Source organism: Pelobates fuscus, chromosome 9 (assembly GCF_036172605.1).
Source record: "Pelobates fuscus isolate aPelFus1 chromosome 9, aPelFus1.pri, whole genome shotgun sequence".
In the NCBI taxonomy this organism is placed as follows: Eukaryota; Metazoa; Chordata; class Amphibia; order Anura; family Pelobatidae; genus Pelobates; species Pelobates fuscus.
In genome coordinates, this window is record NC_086325.1 from 85,549,431 (window position 1) to 85,567,603 (window position 18,173).

General features: G+C 42.8%; 1 protein-coding gene across 1 annotated transcript in view; it reads left to right on the forward strand.

Annotated features, from left to right (window-relative positions):
• Positions 1–18,173, forward strand: part of COL4A5 (collagen type IV alpha 5 chain) — a 142,726-nt gene that overhangs the window by 100,510 nt on the left and 24,043 nt on the right. Inside the window, exons 31-40 of the mRNA XM_063432133.1 lie at positions 2,397–2,564; positions 3,134–3,223; positions 3,513–3,659; positions 5,014–5,112; positions 5,319–5,408; positions 14,014–14,153; positions 14,339–14,465; positions 15,347–15,427; positions 15,802–15,900; positions 16,001–16,051. Coding sequence (XP_063288203.1) covers positions 2,397–2,564; positions 3,134–3,223; positions 3,513–3,659; positions 5,014–5,112; positions 5,319–5,408; positions 14,014–14,153; positions 14,339–14,465; positions 15,347–15,427; positions 15,802–15,900; positions 16,001–16,051 — 1,092 coding nt within the window. The remainder of the gene's footprint in view (positions 1–2,396; positions 2,565–3,133; positions 3,224–3,512; positions 3,660–5,013; positions 5,113–5,318; positions 5,409–14,013; positions 14,154–14,338; positions 14,466–15,346; positions 15,428–15,801; positions 15,901–16,000; positions 16,052–18,173) is intronic.

Sequence of the window (18,173 nt, forward strand, 5' to 3'; positions counted from 1 at the left end):
CTGTACTTCAGTCTCTAGGCTCAGCATTTCACTTACCCTTTATATGAAATGATTGTATAGTATAGATTATTCATATGTTTATTTGCAGGGATTTCCTTTAATTAACTTCAGCATAAATGTTTGTTCTAACTTGTGTGTGCTTTACTTTGTTTTTTATCCTAATCTAACACCTCCCTGAATACATAACTTGCAACTTTCTGCTTGACGTCTCCTGATGATCCTTAACTTGATGATTTGTGACTCAAGGTCCTCAAGGTACTGTGGTTGATTCTCCAGTTTGATTTTTTTCACATTTTTTTTATTGTTCTATCCCTAAGTATCCAACATTTCACACAGAAGTTGAAATGTAAATAATGAAGCCCTAGTGCAATGACCTATTAGGGCCTCCAAAAGTATATATATTTATGTTTTAGAAAAATCCAACAATTCATCAACCAGGTAAAACCTATTAATATGAACACATTTGTTTGTTTCCTATTTTTTTTTTGGGTCGTTTCCTTTTTTCTTTTCTTTTCTTTTTTTTTTCCATGTATAATTTTTATTGAAGTATTCATGGCAAATGCACAAAACATTGATCTATAAAGGAACATCATGCCCCAACTGCGCAAAATACCTGGCTCAAGTGGGTAACATAAAAACAATGGGAAAATGACTGTTAGAACAGTAATGATAGAATTATGCAAGAGATGTAAGCAGATAATATCTGTGTCAGTTGTAAAACCTTCCGTTATAACCGTTTGGAAAACTTATGGGCAGCAATTGTAAATACATTGAATACCTATAAAAATTTTAACCATATCTGTCCTGGGATATCCTTCAGCAATAGCAATCTCTTGATGCACCATCATCCCATTGTCCCCAAATAATCATGAATTTGGGCTTATCACCCGCCACCCTACTAGACATTTCTTCACACATTCAAGTGGTATCTAACCAGGAACTCACTTCTAAAGATAGTAGCTGGTTTAGTAGATTTCCAAGCAGTTTTAATCCTTATTTTAGCTGCTAATAAAAATCTGTAAAACCATACGTTTAGGTTATTCTGTAACGGTAGGTACGCCTGGGAACATATCTTGTAAGAAATATTTGGGTTTAAAGGGACGATTTATCTTCAGAGTTTTCTGTATTAAATTCTTCACTTCCACCCAATAATTTGATATAACCGCGCAGGACCAAAATATACGCAATATTCTGCCCTCACAAACCTGGCAATGACAACAGTTTGGTAATGATGATCGATAAAGCTTCACTAGTCTGCTTGGGATGAGATACCATCTAATTAAAAGTTTTCTTTGAGATTCTCAGTGTGCAAGGAACATTTTACAGGGATAAAATGAGTCCCTAAATCTTGTTCCCATTTAATCAAGTATGGGATCTTTGCTCGTGCCACTAGGTTAGGTAAATAGGAGTAGAACACCAACAAAGGACTTGTCTGCTTCTGGTTTGCCCAGACACAGTTCACCAAAGGTCGAAAGAGCAGCATTATTATCGGAGACAACCTCATGTTTGGCTAAAATCTTTCTAATACTAGGTAGGTAAACAGTACCCCTAATGGGAGTGAATGATTTTGTTTCAGGACAGGGTAAGCTTTAATTTCATCTGCCTGAAATAGTTGTGCCACATTGGACACACCTGCTTCGTGCCAAGGCTGAAGTGAAAGATGCGGGGTAAATGAGCAGAGAATGAGGGGCCAAAACTAATCAGTGTTGTCGCTTAAGTGCTTTTGTTTTGAGCATTCCAGTACCAAATGAGTTAGGAACATAATATAAAAAATAATCACGTGCTGCAGTTTGCATTGAGAACCTTTAGTTCCAACACAGCCAGTTGTGGAAACGATAAAACAAATTCTTCCATAACAGTTTTAATGCTGGGCCTGATTGCAAAACAAATGATAAAAATAAAAAAATGCTGGTTATCATTTAATTTCTCTGCCTAATGAAACATTATTTATTTATGACAAATACTTTTGTAGCTTTTGAACATTTGTTATTGTGAATGTTAAATGACACAAAATAAAGATACCGTAGTATCTTTATTTTGATTTATACAAGTACAAATCAAATGCTGACTTATGGTTACATCTGCATACAAAACATTTATGTACATGCCTTCTACTGTCTATTCTTTTGGGTTATCAGTATATAACTTAACATTTTTCCAAACTTTGGTTCTTATTATGACATTTGATAGGAATTGTAGGTGAGCTAAAATATTGCAAAGGAAATGGTGAACACTTATATTTGTAATTTCAGATAAATAAATCCAGCAGATAGTTTAGGTTTTTGTTGATGTAAAAAGACCAGTACTATTACACTCACAGTAGCCCAGACAGTAAATGTACTTATCTGTTTGTTTCACATTATTAAAAGTTACTGATTTGTTTCTTTGCATCCTAGGCTTAGCAGGTATACAGGGTGAAAAGGGGGATCCTGGCCTGCCAGGGTTTGAAACACCAGGGCCTCCAGGAGAGCGTGGTAGCCCTGGATTCCCAGGAGAGAGGGGTTTTAATGGACCCCCAGGGCCACCGGGATCCCAAGGACGTGATGGAGTACCAGGCTTCTCAGGTAAGATTTTGCTCTCATTATGATAAATATTGTGTCTCTAAGTTAATATGTCACTGAGGTTAATAAAGGTGCCAAAATGTTGCAGGAGAATTCAAGGTAGGCTTGTTAATGGACTGTGAGGTTAAGATAATCAGTCAGCAAGTTCAAATTGGAAAACTAATTTCAGAAAAATATATATATATATTTGTTTTGAATTGCAATACTTGGATAGGCTTAGAGAGAGTATGGTGTAGGTTATTAGCCAACGTGAATTTATACTAAACTTTTGACAGCTGTGGCCAAAAATATAAAATTCACCGTGAATTCCCTTTGAATTCCCTACAAATACACTGTTTTTCATGTAGAACACATTTGGTCCCTTTTTTGTGTCATTTTTCTACCGTTTGAAAGTATTACATCTGCGATAACTATTACTGATTTAATTGTAATTGGTGGAAGCATATAAAGTTCACATACAAGTTTGGCTTTAAGTGTATGTAAACCAATATGAATCAACGGATGTATTTTGTCTTACTGGGGATTTAATTCTATATATGCATATTCATTGTATACGATAATAACTGTTTCAGGTGCCAAAGGTGAAATGGGAGTTATGGGACCACCAGGTCCATCCGGACCCTCTGGTAATCCAGGAAGTCCTGGCTTTCCAGGCCCTAAAGGTAACATCATACTTAAACCTGTCTCTATCGTTTTATATTTTGGCAAATATATTTTGTATCAGCGAATAATTTTCATTAATGAGAGACGTGGCAGAGCAGATCACTAGAGGGGGGGGGGGGGATGACGATAGGAAGAGCAGTAGTGTTCCAATGTCTCTGTTAGTGACGATAGTAAATATACTATGGATATAGAAAACAAATTGATAAATATCAATACAATTTCTAACAGGCTTTTTGAAAACTTGTTTACTAATGTGGCTATTTACTAAAGGTTTGTAATGATTTCCAGGCAATGATGGATTTCCTGGACAACCCGGTCTTGACGGAGCTCCTGGCCTGAAAGGGGACAAAGGAAATATGGGTCTTCAAGGTCCTCCTGGACCAAGTCTTTTAGGTGTTGGATCTAAAGGGGTTAAAGGAGAAACTGGGCCACAAGGTAAGGTGTCTAAGATTTTAAAAATTGTTTACTTTTTGGAAGAATATAAAGTTTTTCAGAGAATATACAGTTTAGAATGGAAGTATAAACAATAGTTGATTGGTTAAAAACAGATAGAACATTATCATTCACTCGACGATGTCCAAGTCCTTTTCATTTACAGTAGTGGTACAACAGGTTAGGGAAAAATCAGAGCTGTTGAAATAATGATTCTATTGTTCCTTGGTAAATAGTAAGCACATACAGCAGTATAGTTGTCATGGTCACATATGATTTCAGAGTACTTTTATTTTCTCCATTAAAGTACAGTCAAGAGTTTCTAATTTGACCACTTGACTACTATCGTGTACTCATATCACTGGAATGTGGCTACCTTCTTTACCTATGAGTTAGCCCTCTCCATCTCCCTTCCTTATTATTGTTTCTTACATTCTGCAGTCCAATGTACAGTAATTTACATTACAAAACCATTTGGATCTCATCTAACATGTCATAACATTTTTTTGGGAAAGGGATATTTAAATTGTGAGACAGATATACAAATAATATACATTGTGTGTAAAACAATTGCAAGGTTTCTGTTGATGTTCTATTCAGTACCCTCTTTGTATGGATGAATGGTCCATAACTATGTTTTTCCTCTCTATTCTGCTTCTTTCCATTTGTCCTGCCTCATCTTCACTTATTTCCATCATCCCCTACCATTAAGATCTTACAGAGCATGGGCTCAGCTTAATTCTCCTAGAATGAAGAAGTAAGAGACCACTATACAACAATGATTTTGTAAGGTGGACTTTTGCCAGTTCATTAACTTAGTGAGTGTTAAAACTGCTGCATTGAATCACAGATGGGACCCATTTTTACTTTATTTCAGTGTTCTCCACTCATTCAGGTCCACAAAATAAACTTTTTATTTTTCGCAAGCTTGAAAGTGTGATAATCCTAAACACAGTTTGATCAACATACACTTTGAACGTTCTAACTGTTAGTGATGTGAGCAGCGGATCACTTTTTCCCCTTTATTGAAATTCCTAATGTAAACTAATAATATACATGAATTTAACCAGGGAACCAGGACCCCTTTACAAATAAGGAAAAATCTTATATCCTCTTAGATTTATATTTTAATATTACCTTCTCAAACAAAAGACATGAGAAGAGGCTGGATGTAATAAGTGAATGCCTACGTAATTGTCCTTGTTTCGTTTCTCATGGATGTCTTCTACAAAGAGATTGTTGGAGACAGAAAGTCTCCAAACTAAAAAGTCACAGTTATTGCCAACTTTTGTCTTTAGCTATTTTTTAAAATAGTGCATACTGATTGTGAGTTTTATGTAACCCTTTTTATTTTAAGGTGATCCTGGGTTAACAGGAGAAAAAGGATTTCCCGGAATCCAGGGTAACCAAGGGTCACCAGGACAAAATGGATTTCCAGGATCTCCAGGGGGACCAGGTATGTGACTAGAAAATAAGGCATGTTTGTACTAGACCTCATTTTTACCCATACCCAGTTAGTACCAGGCTGCAAAATGCACTCCAATTATTTAATTTTATAAATGATTAATTTGCCTTTTTGTCATTTATTTTTAATATGACATTTTAAATAACCTATAACCTGAAAATAATATCTAATATATAAAATTTCTGTTATTTCACCAGGACCTAAAGGTGACCCTGGCTTTCCTGGGCAGTCTGGACTTCCTGGGTCACCTGGATCAAAAGGCAGCATGGGGGAGATGGGGCTTCCTGGTAAGTTTCCTTATACATTCTTTCAGAATGAGGATGTAAATGATTGTGGAGTAAAATAGATCCAGGGCATAATTTAAGGGAAATTGAGCATCTTTATAGAGGATAAAAGCTTACATAACCCCAAAAACTTAAGAAAACAAAAAAACAAACATAGCCCCCCTCCCACCCTCCCCGACAGAACAGGGTAGTCCAACATATAAATATATTATCTATTTTTTTCTTTGGGCTTTTGACAGGGAGGGAACATGTGCCGGCTGTCAAATATGTAGGCATTAGAAATCTACTTTTAGAAAAGCACAGGGATCAACCGGCACGTGCACCCACCCTATCATCCCAAATACAAATCGATATACTCTGGGCTAAAGGTTTGAACTGTTTGTAAACCTTCCAACCTATTATTTGGTAAAATAATAACCACTCATATGATAGGTTACGTATCCTTTATAGAGAAGTGCTATACCAAGTTATCAAAAGATATCTAATAATCAGAGGCGGCTCTAGACTTTATGAGGCCTTAGGCGAAACGCAAACATGAGGCCCCACTAACAAAAAAGTGTCACATATACACACTGACGCACTGTCTACCTGTGTATGTGCCTGAGAGTGTGTCTGACAGAGAGTATCCTTGTGTGTGCGAATGTATGTCTCTGTGAGCATGTTTGTGTTTTTGTCTGAGACCCTATGTGTATGGGGTAGCTGATGGTGAGAGGGAGCGGGGGGTGTGATGGTGAGAGGGAGTGGACGGTGATGGTGAAAGGGAGCGGGGGGTTGATGGTAATGTCAGAGGGAGCAGGGGGTGATAGTAATGTGAGAGTGAGAGGGGGTAATGTGAGAGTGAGGGGGTTAATGTGAGAGTGAGGGGGTTAATGTGAGAGTGAGAGGGTTAATGTGAGAGTGAGAGGGGGTAATGTGAGAGTGAGAGGGGGTAATGTGAGAGTGAGAGGGGGGTAATGTGAGAGTGAGAGGGGGGTAATGTGAGAGTGAGAGGGGGGTAATGTGAGAGTGAGAGGGGGGTAATGTGAGAGTGGGGCGCGTAATGTGAGAGTGGGGGGGTAATGTGAGAGTGGGGGGGTAATGTGAGAGTGAGAGGGGGTAATGTGAGAGTGAGAGGGGGGTAATGTGAGAGTGAGAGGGGGTAATGTGAGAGTGAGAGGGGGGTAATGTGAGAGTGGGGCGCGTAATGTGAGAGTGGGGGGGTAATGTGAGAGTGGGGGGGGTAATGTGAGAGTGGGGGGGTAATGTGAGAGTGGGGGGGTAATGTGAGAGTGAGAGGGGGTAATGTGAGAGTGAGAAGGGGGTGATGTGAGAAGGAGGGGGTGATGGTGAGTGGGGGGAAGCTGAGGGTGGTGACGGAGGGTTATGCTGAGGGTGGTGATGCTGAGGGTGGTGGGGGGTAATGCTGAGGGTGGTGAGGGGTGATGCTGAGGGTGGTGATGCTGAGGGTGGTGGGGGGTGATGCTGAGGGGGTGATGCTGAAGGTGGTGGGGGGAGTGATGCTGAGGGGTGGTGAAGCTGAGGGTGGGGTGAAGCTGAGGGTGGTGGGGGGTGAGGCTGAGGGTGAAGGGGTAATGGTGAGGGTGGTGGGGGTGAGGCTGAGGGTGGGCAGGGGTGAAGCTGAGGGTGGGCAGCGGTGAAGCTGAGGGTGGGCAGGGGTGAAGCTGAGGGTGGTGGGGGGTGATGGTGGTGGGGTGATGGTGACGGTGGTGGTGGGTGTAGCTGAGGGTGGTGGGGGTGAGGCTGAGGGTGGTGGGGGTGATGGTGGGGAGGGGTGATGGTGAGGGTGGTGAGGGGTGATGGTGGTGGGGGGTGATGGTGGTGGGGGTTAAGCTGAGGGTGGTGGGGGGTGAGGCTGAGGGTGGTGATGGTGGATGATGGTGGTGGGGAATGAGGCTGAGGTTGGTGGGGGGTGATGGTGACGGTGGTGGGGGGGTGAAGCTGATGATGGTGGTGGGTGTAGCTGAGGGTGGTGGGGGTGAGGCTGAGGGTGGTGGGGGTGATGGTAGGGAGGGGTGATGGTGAGGGTGGTGGGGGTGATGGTGGTGGGTGGTGAGGCTGAGGGTGGTGGGGGTGAGGCTGAGGGTGGGGAGATGGTGGTGGTGGTGAGGCTGAGGGTGGGGTGATGGTGGTGGGGTGAGGCTGAGGGTGGTGATGGTGGGTGATGGTGGTGGGGAATGAGGCTGAGGTTGGTGAGGGTGATGGTGGTGGGGGGGGTGAAGCTGATGGTGGTGGTGGGTGTACCTGAGGGTGGTGGGGGTGATGGTGGTGGGGGTGAGGCTGAGGGTGGTGGGGTTGATGGTGGTGGGGGGTGAAGCTGAGGGTGGTGGGGGGTGAGGCTGAGGGTGGTGGGGGGTGATGGTGAGGGTGGGGGTGAGGCTGATGGTGGTGGGGGGTGAAGCTGAGGGTGGTGGGGGTGATGGTGGTGGGGGGTGAGGCTGAGGGTGGTGGGGGGTGATGGTGAGGGTGGGGGTGAGGCTGATGGTGGTGGGGGGTGAAGCTGAGGGTGGTGGGGGTGATGGTGGTGGGGGTGAGGCTGAGGGTGGTGAGGGTGATGGTGGTGGTGAGGCTGAGGGTGCGGTGGTGGGGGTGAGGCTGAGGGTGGTGGGGGTGATGGTGGTGGGGGTTGAAGCTGAGGTTGGTGGGGGGTGATGGTGATGGTGGGGGGTGAAGCTGAGGGTGGTGGGGGGTGATGGTGGTGGTGGGGGGTGAAGCTGAGGGTGGTGGGGGTGATGGTGGTGGGGGTGAGGCTGAGGGTGTTGGGGGTGATGGTGGTGGGGGGTGAAGCTAAGGGTGGTGGGGGTGATGGTGGTGGGGGGTGAAGCTAAGGGTGGTGGGGGTGATGGTGGTGGGTGAGCCTACCTTTCCCTGGTGGTCCAGTGGGCTCCCTGGTGGTCCGGTGGCCCCTGCTCCCGGTCTGCAGCTCCACAGAGCTGCAGACCGTGTAATCTCGCGAGATTCAGAGCGTTGCCGTGGTAACCCGCGGCAACGCTCTGATTGGCCAATTCTTGCGAGTCACATGGTCTGCAGCTCTGCACACTGCGGAGCTGCAGACCAGTGTCTGCGGTGGCCGGCCTGGCAGCAAGGAGGGGCCTCGCACCCGGCGGCATACTGGGCAAGCCGCCGGGCCCCCTCCTGGTGTCAGGTCTTCGGTCACTGACCGAGGACCTGACACACTCTGCTAACAGGCGGTTTAGGCGGCCGCGAGGCCCCCGCCAACGCGAGGCCTTAGGCGGCCGCCTAAACCGCCTAATTAGAGAGCCGCCTCTGCTAATAATATAAAGTAGTAGATTTAACATGACTCACTGTCGTATTTATAGACATTTGGTCAGATAATTATCATACTTTGTATTAATTGACTTGACATGCTTTGTATCTACCGACTTTAGTTACTTGTAGCACCCCTGCCCCCTAGGAGGAACCAGCCAGTACTACATCTATTTTATAATACCACTTTAGAATAATGTATCTTGTTACTGGGAGTACTTTATACATTTTTATTTTCTATAGACTTACTTTCTCCTTTTTATGAGAGTTTTTGTCTCTTTCATTTGCAGTGGCATTTTAAGCTTACTACTGGTACAGTTTTTTATACTTCTTATCACTTGGTGCACACATAAAAGTCATGTATATTACTACACAATGTAACACGTATTGTTTGAAATGTATACGCATTTTAATGTACTGTTCACTTTCACTACCTATTGTTTTTTGTATTTATTATACGAGTGGAATTATCGTGGTTTATTCCACAGTCCTAACTAGCTGCACTTTACCTTAGCACCAGATATTACACACTATATGCTCTTTAGCAGAGGCTATGGCTGTTTTCATTGAGTGGATTTACCCAATCCTAGCATCCACTGTGAGATGCTGAGAGCGGAGATTTGAGGAGAGGGACCAGGCCCCTCGCGGCCCCCAATGTATTTCATGAGTGATTTCTTATACGTTAGTAAGGACGTGGGGAGGTATTCTGCAGTAAAATCAGGTCTGGGGCAAATGGGATCTTGGACCCAATGATAAGCTCTGCCTGTATAACTCTTTCTAAAATGGTGATAAGATGGAGCAGGACCAGAAGATGTGTGGCATTGTGACAGGAGTTGACAGGCATCTCCAACAGTGATCTGACAGATTTGGAAAAATTGCATGTAGAGCTGTTGGAGTCTGATACCAGTTGCTTAGAATCTTATAACTGATCTCTTGGAAGCTAGAGCAGATGGAGCTCTGGTATGTTAAGATCATTATCTTCTGCCATTGTTCCTCTGTAAGGATCATATAAATTCTCTCTCCCAAATACCATACGTACCTGGAGGGTGACAGTTGCTCATCCGTCAAGAGTCAGTGGTACATTAGTGTCTCGAAGACATGAGACCCCTGTTCAAGAAATTAGCCATGAATGTGCTGAACTGGTTGCCTATAGCGGAAAAGGGACAGTGTCTCTTGTGCCTGATTAGGAACCAAAGTCTCACACAGTTATGTTTTCCACTTGTGACGAGGTGCATTATTCGGATGGGGCTCTCCACCACTAGGAAGGTAAAGCCTGCATCAAATTAAAAAGTATATCCCTGAATATTATGTTTTTGCAAGTATTCATCCAGTTGCTGTTTAATCATCTGTACAGACTCTGATAAAACCACATCTTCAGGTAGAGACTTCTGTGTCCCTTGTGTCTGTGTTCCCAAGTATCTCTCCTCAAGTTTCTGTGTCATAATGTCTCCCAATGTCCCTTAGTGTCTCAGTGTCCCCATATCTCCCAGTGCCCCCATGTCTCCTTGCAGCCTTGCCCCCATCCCTCACTTCCCCGCGCTATAGGCTGTCTCTGTAGGCTGGGAGTTGCTGTCTGGACTCTCTGTAGCTGCTCCCCTGTGGATCAGTGAGTAGAGATAGGCAGGGAGGGATATGCTGGAACTTCCTATTCCTGCCTCTCTCCACACACAGCAATTCCTACTGGCCAGTGCTGGTATTGCATAGTAATCTTTGTTTATACTGAGAAAAATACCAGCATTTGTATTGCCAGTATGACTGCAATATCGTCACCGGCCTGGCAGCCTCAAAAACTGTGCCAGTAAAAAAAGAGTAGTGTGTAAAAAAAAAAAAAGTATTATCATTTTTTTTTTAACCCATTAAGGACACATGACATGTGTGACATGTCATGATTCCCTTTTATTCCAGAAGTTTGGTCCTTAAGGGGTTAAATCAATGTGCCTATTTCATGGGCATGGGCCTGGAGCTGCAGCTCCATCAGCCCCTATGTTAATCTGGTCCTGCCTCCAAGCAATGTTCTTCTCCACCCTTTGAGTTAAGAGAGCAGGGGACGTTGTTGAAGAAGCTATGGCTGCGTGTCCTGAGGAGGCCCCAAAATGCTGCCAGTTAATTCCCCCCAGGTCCATTTGGGCACCCCATTGGAGTGAAGTCATTTCTGCATAACCCACAGATCCCCTTAGAGTGGTCTTCCAAAAGGGAGTCGACAGAGCGAACCTCGACTGCATGTGTCCTTGCCGAGCCTGAGGTGAGAACAGGCAATAGACTTTGCAAAGTGGGTCGCAGGTTGGAGTCAAACCCGGTACCCATCCTCCAGTAGGCCTCTGATTGTAGCATCGTCTACCACTATTACTGAGGTCTTCCAGGTGCTTTCTAAGCTCCTGCAGTAGATGCAGTTAAGCTATTGTTCGGGGCTAGGTGGATGGAGCTCTGGTCTCAAGTGGCAATTCCTCTCTGAAAGGCCACGCCCCCACTATATATTTTTATGTTTTTTTTACGTTATTTTATTCTTAACAAGGGATTGTATAAAGCATCAGTTGTAATTTTGTGTATAAGTTAATCTTATAGCTTCCTATTTATTTTTTGTTTGTTTGTTGAATATAATAATATAATTTTCTGCTCTGTTTTCACAATAGTTTCAGTTCTTAGTGGCAACTTGAGTCCCTTTAATTTTATTTCTGTTTTTTAAATCACAACCAAACAAGGTTGCTTAATTTATCATTTGTGCCTTGTATAATAAGTGCAAGACATAATATTGAGAGCTATAATAAAGATTTGGGTGATAACCTACACTATGTGGAACCAATCACATTTACACTTTTGCATTAGTCACAGTGAAAACAATTTAGGTTTCACCAATATGATACAATATTGCAGTGTCATCGGTGACAATCTCAGAGAAAGGGCAGAAATATATACAGCGTGATACTGTTTATCCAATATGAATAGAATAGCAAAGAAAAACTGCAGTCAAATGATTTAGAGCATCGGACTAGCAGGAGCGGTATAATACACACTTTGGATAGCAATTGTTACTCAAATCCCAAGAACAGAATAGAACAGAATGCAGGTATTACAATATGATGCAGATCCCCAGATGGTAGAGTCTTGACAGAAGGGCATTGCGTTTTGAGGCAGCTGACTCACAACTAGGAATTAGGTGTGCAATATGTTGGAGTATCTCAACAAGCTCAAGAAAGAAGACATAACTCTAATAGTCTAATAGGGTACATTGTTAGTTAAGTTTTAGCAAACTGTCTATTGACATTAAGTGTTATTTTTATGTTTTCCCTTTTTTTTTTATATATTCTTTATTTTTGCAGTGCGTATAGTGGTCACAGGCATACATATGGTACCCCAACGGCATTCCATATGCTGGTTTCAAGACATTAGTTACAGTGGGGGGTAGATAGACAATGCACTTTTTTTTTTCTTTTTTAGATATTACGTAAAGATAACAAGCTAATAGGTGTCGCTTTATGGTATAACATGCTAGGTTAAAATTGCGTTTAACACAACTAGTTGCACATCAGATTGTAGTTATATTGCAATAACAGGTTAGACAAGAAATATTAAAGACATAGTTGTGTTCCATGCTTGAGGAGGGGAACGAGTATGCTGCCATATGCTGCCTGCTATCTATGAGTACAGGAGTCAAACTGACTAATGCAACAATGAATTCCATACTGCGTGCCAGTGGATGGGTAATCTAAGACATAGAAGTCGCTTATACATGACACAGACTGGCAGTTAGACTAGCAGTTAAAGAAAAGACCTGCTTGATTTTGCGGTATAACATGCTGTAGTAAGTGAAACCACTGTTGCTCCTGCTCCGGCCCTAGCCCTCTCCCCACACGGTATGAAGGCAGGTTTGTGTGCGTGCTTGTTAGGTAGGGGGGATGTTCGACAGACTGTTTCTGCCCACAGGCAGGCGTGGCTGTGATGTCTTGTGCAGGTTGCAGTGCCGCCATTTTGGTGGTCAGACGCGTGGTGCACAGCTCCGGGTAGGCTTGGTGTTAGGCCTTTGTGGGTCAAAATTTCCCTCCGGTGGGGACCGGGATGACCCCCCCGGTCCATGGGGGGCAAGCGAGGTCTGCGAGGCGCATCGCAAGGCTGTCGCGTGGGAGCCAGGTTCTCAAACAGGACAGTGGCCGGCCGGCCCGCTCTCCACCCTCGTAGGCCGCAGTCCCCCAAGTCTCATTTCGCCAACAGGGGGCTCAGAGACTCCCGATCTCAGGGACAGTGGTGGCTCCGGCTTCTGCCTGGACACTTGAGATGGCTTTTGGTCACCCAGAGTACTGTAATTTTTTTGTTTTGTGCCGCAGGGGACCAGGTTTGCCAGAAGCCTCTCCGGCCTGCGACTGGTCAGCATGGCGGTCAGGCCCCGCCCCCTATGTTTTCCCTTTTTGATTATTATTATTATTATTAATAGTTTGATATATGCCATTCTCTTCAATGAGATATATATGCATTGTATAAAAGTTAATTTGTTATTCTTGTTGAATATGGTTAAGAGTAATCTTAAACCAGAGTTTTACTATGCCATCCGTAGCATGATGTATAACAGGCAGGGTCTAATACTGACTAGAATTTTTTTTTTGTAGCTTGAATGGGAACATGGGCAGGCAGAAATATAAAGAACTATGGTGATTAACCTGGGTAAAAATAAAGGAATAATACAAATAAGAAACTATGGAAGGAGGTAGATAAATAAACCAGTAAACTAAGTAATACATCTGTGATAACATACAGGAAAGCATCAAATAACAATGGTATGAAAATGTAGAGAATGTATGTGACAATAAGCCCAAATAAACCTAGGCAGGTGGAAAGTAAACCACAAAATATATCAAAGAGAGAATCCTAATGGTTTGAAGATGAGTGAATTTAATGAGAATGACATGGAGAGTAGGGGGAATTGATACATAAGACATGTGGATAGCAAAAAAGGAAATTAATAATGAAGTTGGTTGTTATCTCAATGGCAAAGCCCTACTGTGTATGTGCAGTAATGAAAACGATGAAAAAAGGCTTGTTATTTGTTAAAATTACATCTACAGTAAGGGAAACTTGAGACTGAATAGTGGTGGGGGTAATAAAGTTGATGTGGTAGGGAGAGTGTTAGTTTTGTTTTTGTTTTAGCTTTTTCTTGTATTATGCGATTAGGATTATATATAATATACATTGCTAGATAGATGGAAAGATGGAAAGATAGATTGGATAGATTTGAATCCAACCATCTAGAAGACAAGAGAGCGCTACATTCTGTGCATTATGATTTTATGTAAGTGAAGAAAGAAACAAAATTAAATATTTTCTGAAGCTGCTTAATCTCTCTATGTCTTTACAGGACCATCTGGGGGTAAAGGTTCACCTGGACAACCCGGACGCCCTGGTTCCCCTGGGTCTTCAGGATTTTCTGGATTAAAAGGGGAGAAAGGTGAACCAGCAATTTCAAGTTCTGGTCTGCCTGGGCTACCTGGACCAAAGGTATTTATTTAACTAAAGTCTGTGTAAATTATTATCTCTAACCAGACTTGTAAATAGCACCCAAAGTGAAATATCCTACTTGAATTCATACTTCTTTTTATTTGTGTATTACAAAAGTCATCAATCATGCAAGGAGGCTATAATATGAAAAGCTTTTTAAATCCATGGAATATTGTTCCTTTTAGGGTGAACCCGGACCAAGTGGGTACCCAGGCACTCCTGGCAACAAGGGGTCATCAGGAAATCCAGGACTGCCAGGATTACCAGGTGTTCCAGGGTCTAAAGGAGATTCGGGTCTTCCAGGATTCCCAGGTAGGTGGTGGTGCAGTATTGGCAAGAGTCCAAGTTGCATTTGGCCTCTGGATTAAAATTTTCTACCAAGAACATTGAATCCACGTATGACAAAAGAGATCCAAAAGTCAGTTTAATTGTACTAGCTAACAATAGCGAGGATAGTCAGGCAGATACTAAGGTAAGGTAACGACAAAGGGTTGGTTCCCTGTTGGTACAGGAAACAAAATCCAAAAAACAATTAAAAATCAAGATTAGGAGCAAGCAAGTCAGGCAAACAAAATTTTAAACATTTGCCTGCCTTTCTTGGAAGATAACAGAAAGTGGAACCCAAGCTAGAACATATGGCATTTCAAGAATTGGAATCAAAAATTCCTGGTTTACCTACATATAACATCTGTAGTTGAAAAACATGTGGGTAAATGATGCAATGCCATAATTAAATAAACGTACCCATCTTTTTCTACGGGAAGCCTCACGTGTTTAAAAAAATATGGAAACTAACTGCAGGTTTCTATCTTAACCCCTTAATGACACATGATTCCCTTTTATTCCAGAAGTTGTGTCCTTAATCGGTTAACTATTTATGATCTACTGTTTTATCTTTCTTTGTTATCTTTGGTACTGTTAACATCATCAGAATGAAACTCCTGTTTCTTTACTGATGTCCTTATGATCTGCACATTAGTTTACTTGAGCTTCTCTAGAAGGTTTATTCATTCAAGTAAGGATTCAAAAGTGTCTCTGGCCTTAAATTTGAAATTAGAGAATAGTTGACTTTTTCAGTTTGGCTATTTTGACCTTGTGTTCACTTTAAATTCATTTTGATTTCTCACTTTCAAGATTGTGCCTAAATGTCACCTTGACAAATCAAGTAGAACAATTATCTTTTTTTAATTTAGGCAATCCAGGTGCTCCAGGTGCTAAAGGAAATGATGGTCCCGCTGGAAACCCTGGCTCCCCTGGTTCTGCTGGACAAAGAGGTAAGAATAAATAATATGGCGAGCAATTTGTATTATTATTATTTTTTTAAATGCATAAAGGCTGCACTATAATTTTTAAAAGAAATTTAAATAAATTGTGATGATATTTGATATTTGTGTACTCTTTCATAAATATGTTTGTATTTATAATATCTAGACATGTCATTTGCTTGATGGTAAATGCTTGGAAAAGTTATCCACAAGTAAGAATTGCTTAGTACTTTAGCAGTACATGTAGTTTGAAATATGTCTGTTTTGTATATTGTCGTGTATCTTGTATCTCAATGTAATCCTATGTTTTATCTAGTTTGGTATGGTGACGCAAACAGACATATTTATCTGTGTTGATATTAACCCAGCTGTGTTTTATGTAGGAGATCCTGGTCGACCTGGACAACCTGGATCACCGGGTGAGAAGGGTCAACCTGGTCAAGATGGAATCCCTGGGCCAGCAGGCCTGAAAGGAGAACCAGGTCAGCTAGATGCAATTATGTTTCCTTTAATGACATTGACTAGATTCTGGTCTTCATTGAATATTTCTTTATTGAGCTAAAAATTTCTGTCTGTTTTCAGGTCCACCTGGTTTTGGATCCGCCGGATTGCCAGGACGTCCTGGAAATCCAGGTAACACTCTCTGTTCATTCAAGTTACTGAACCTCTAGGCCAGTTGAACAGTTGGATGTCCTAAGTCACCTAATTTTTTGGTGTCTAAGCATTAACCATGGACCTCCTGTGATGCACACTGTTTTGTGCCCCCCCCCCTCCCCCCCTACAGACTTCTTTATACTTAAATACATGCCAAACCGTTTTCGATTCAAAATTGAGAGTTGAAATGTAAACATTAATCACAACTGCAATATAATTTAGGAAAGAATGAAAACAATTGAAGATTATACTAATAATCTTAATTTTAATAAAGACAAAAGGTGAGTATTTTGCATTAGCTTTCTTTACTAACTCCATAGCAACAAAGAAACAACTGGTGGAAAAAAATAGGAACACAGACAGAGTGCATATAAGGTAAAGCATATCCAAAGCACTTCCTCATGACAAATGCGACATCTCAAGTCCATAAGAAGACGAGTAACTTTGTATGAAAATTCAACTTCAGCCTTGATAATGATAAGGGAAACAAATTCCACCCATAGGCACTGACAACGGGTTAAGCTGAAAGAAAAGAGACTAGTTTCAGTGATACGGAACCGACCGTATAAATATATAACAGTGGGCTTACGTAGTCAGATGTTAATATAATTAAAATTCCAGGCAGTTGATGTGCATCGTGAGAATCTCGTCTGTCAGCGGAACCGGCTGGTGGTATGTGGGGTTTTGTCTGAGGAAGCGGCCTTCAGCCGTTGCATAGCACGTTAGTGCAGAGGGCCTGTAAATATGGTTTGGATTGAGGAGGACAGCAGACCAATGATCCAGGCGAGTTGTCTGAGCGGGATGGAGTAGAGTTTGAGGACTTAGCGAATCTTCTTCTGAATGGCCGTCACTTTTGAAGATGGAAGATGAAGCATGCAAAACCGGGAGTCTATGTCGAAGCCCAGACACGTAAATCTGTCCCCTTCTTGTAGGAGGTGGATTCCCTTCATCTTGAAGTGATGGTATATAACTTGTGTGTTTAGATCCCTTAAATTGATCACTGGTCTGAAGTTACTCGTTTTCTTGAGAACGAGAAACATGTTGCTGAAGAATCCCCCTCGTCCGAGCGTGGGTTGGAGTGTTCCTTTTGTGCGCAATTCGTGGAGCTCCAATTCTATGAGATGAGCATCCGTGGGCGAGAGGCACAGGGGGCAAGGGGGATGGTACTGCATATGAAACGTCTGAAGTTAGATGTGATAACCTTTGACAGTCTGCAACACCCATACATCTGCTGACAGTTTTTCCCAATTCTGGAAAAAAAAGATAATTACAGCCGACGGTAATGGTTAAAGTAGGCACATGTAACTGATGGTCCTGTGGGGAATCTTGCGCGGGTATGTCTGCATCCTCCACGGCAACTGCATGATCCCTGGTAGTAGGGGTATTGTTGTCTCGAACCCACTTCCAGGTAGAGTTGTTGTGGGTGTCCCGTACGGGGGCCCCAATGGCCAAAATGGGCTGGTGGTACGGCCCATTTGCCGACAAGCCCTGGAGAAAAACACTAAAGACCTCTAAAGACTCTGCGCATTGAGGTATGGGTCTTATTTAGTGAGGTGAACACATTTACGTGCTTGTTTAATTTCTTCACAGTTTTCCCTGTACCTGTGTTCCTAGTTCTTTCGCCCCAAGATCAGCCAGTTTGGGATCAATGCGGAAGAGTGCTGCACGGCGCCTTTCAGTCGAGAGGGCCACTTTGGTATTGCCCATAAAACAAAATCCTCTTTGGGTCCTTTCTCTAATGTTGTGCGCCCATTCACGCACCATATCCGCAGTGAAAGAGTCAGCCCGGGCATATACGTCATCCGCCAGGTACATTACATGGGCCAGTGGCCCCATTGTGTCCAGGAGCTTATTTTGTGCTCCCCTGAAGTCCCTTTCGACCCCTTTGTGAGGGTCACGACCTCCACGTGCCATAAATGCCAGCATGAGCTGGTCAAACTCAGGGTACTTTATCAGTCCTGGGGAAAATTTGTCCTCATCTGCTTGCGGACGTCTCTGTCCAGGGGCTTCCGTATCCAAAAATGCATAAACTTAAGGAGGTGTTCTGTTGAGTCCACTCCCCAGAGCGGGGATGCCTGATGTTCCTGGAGTCAAAAATCCT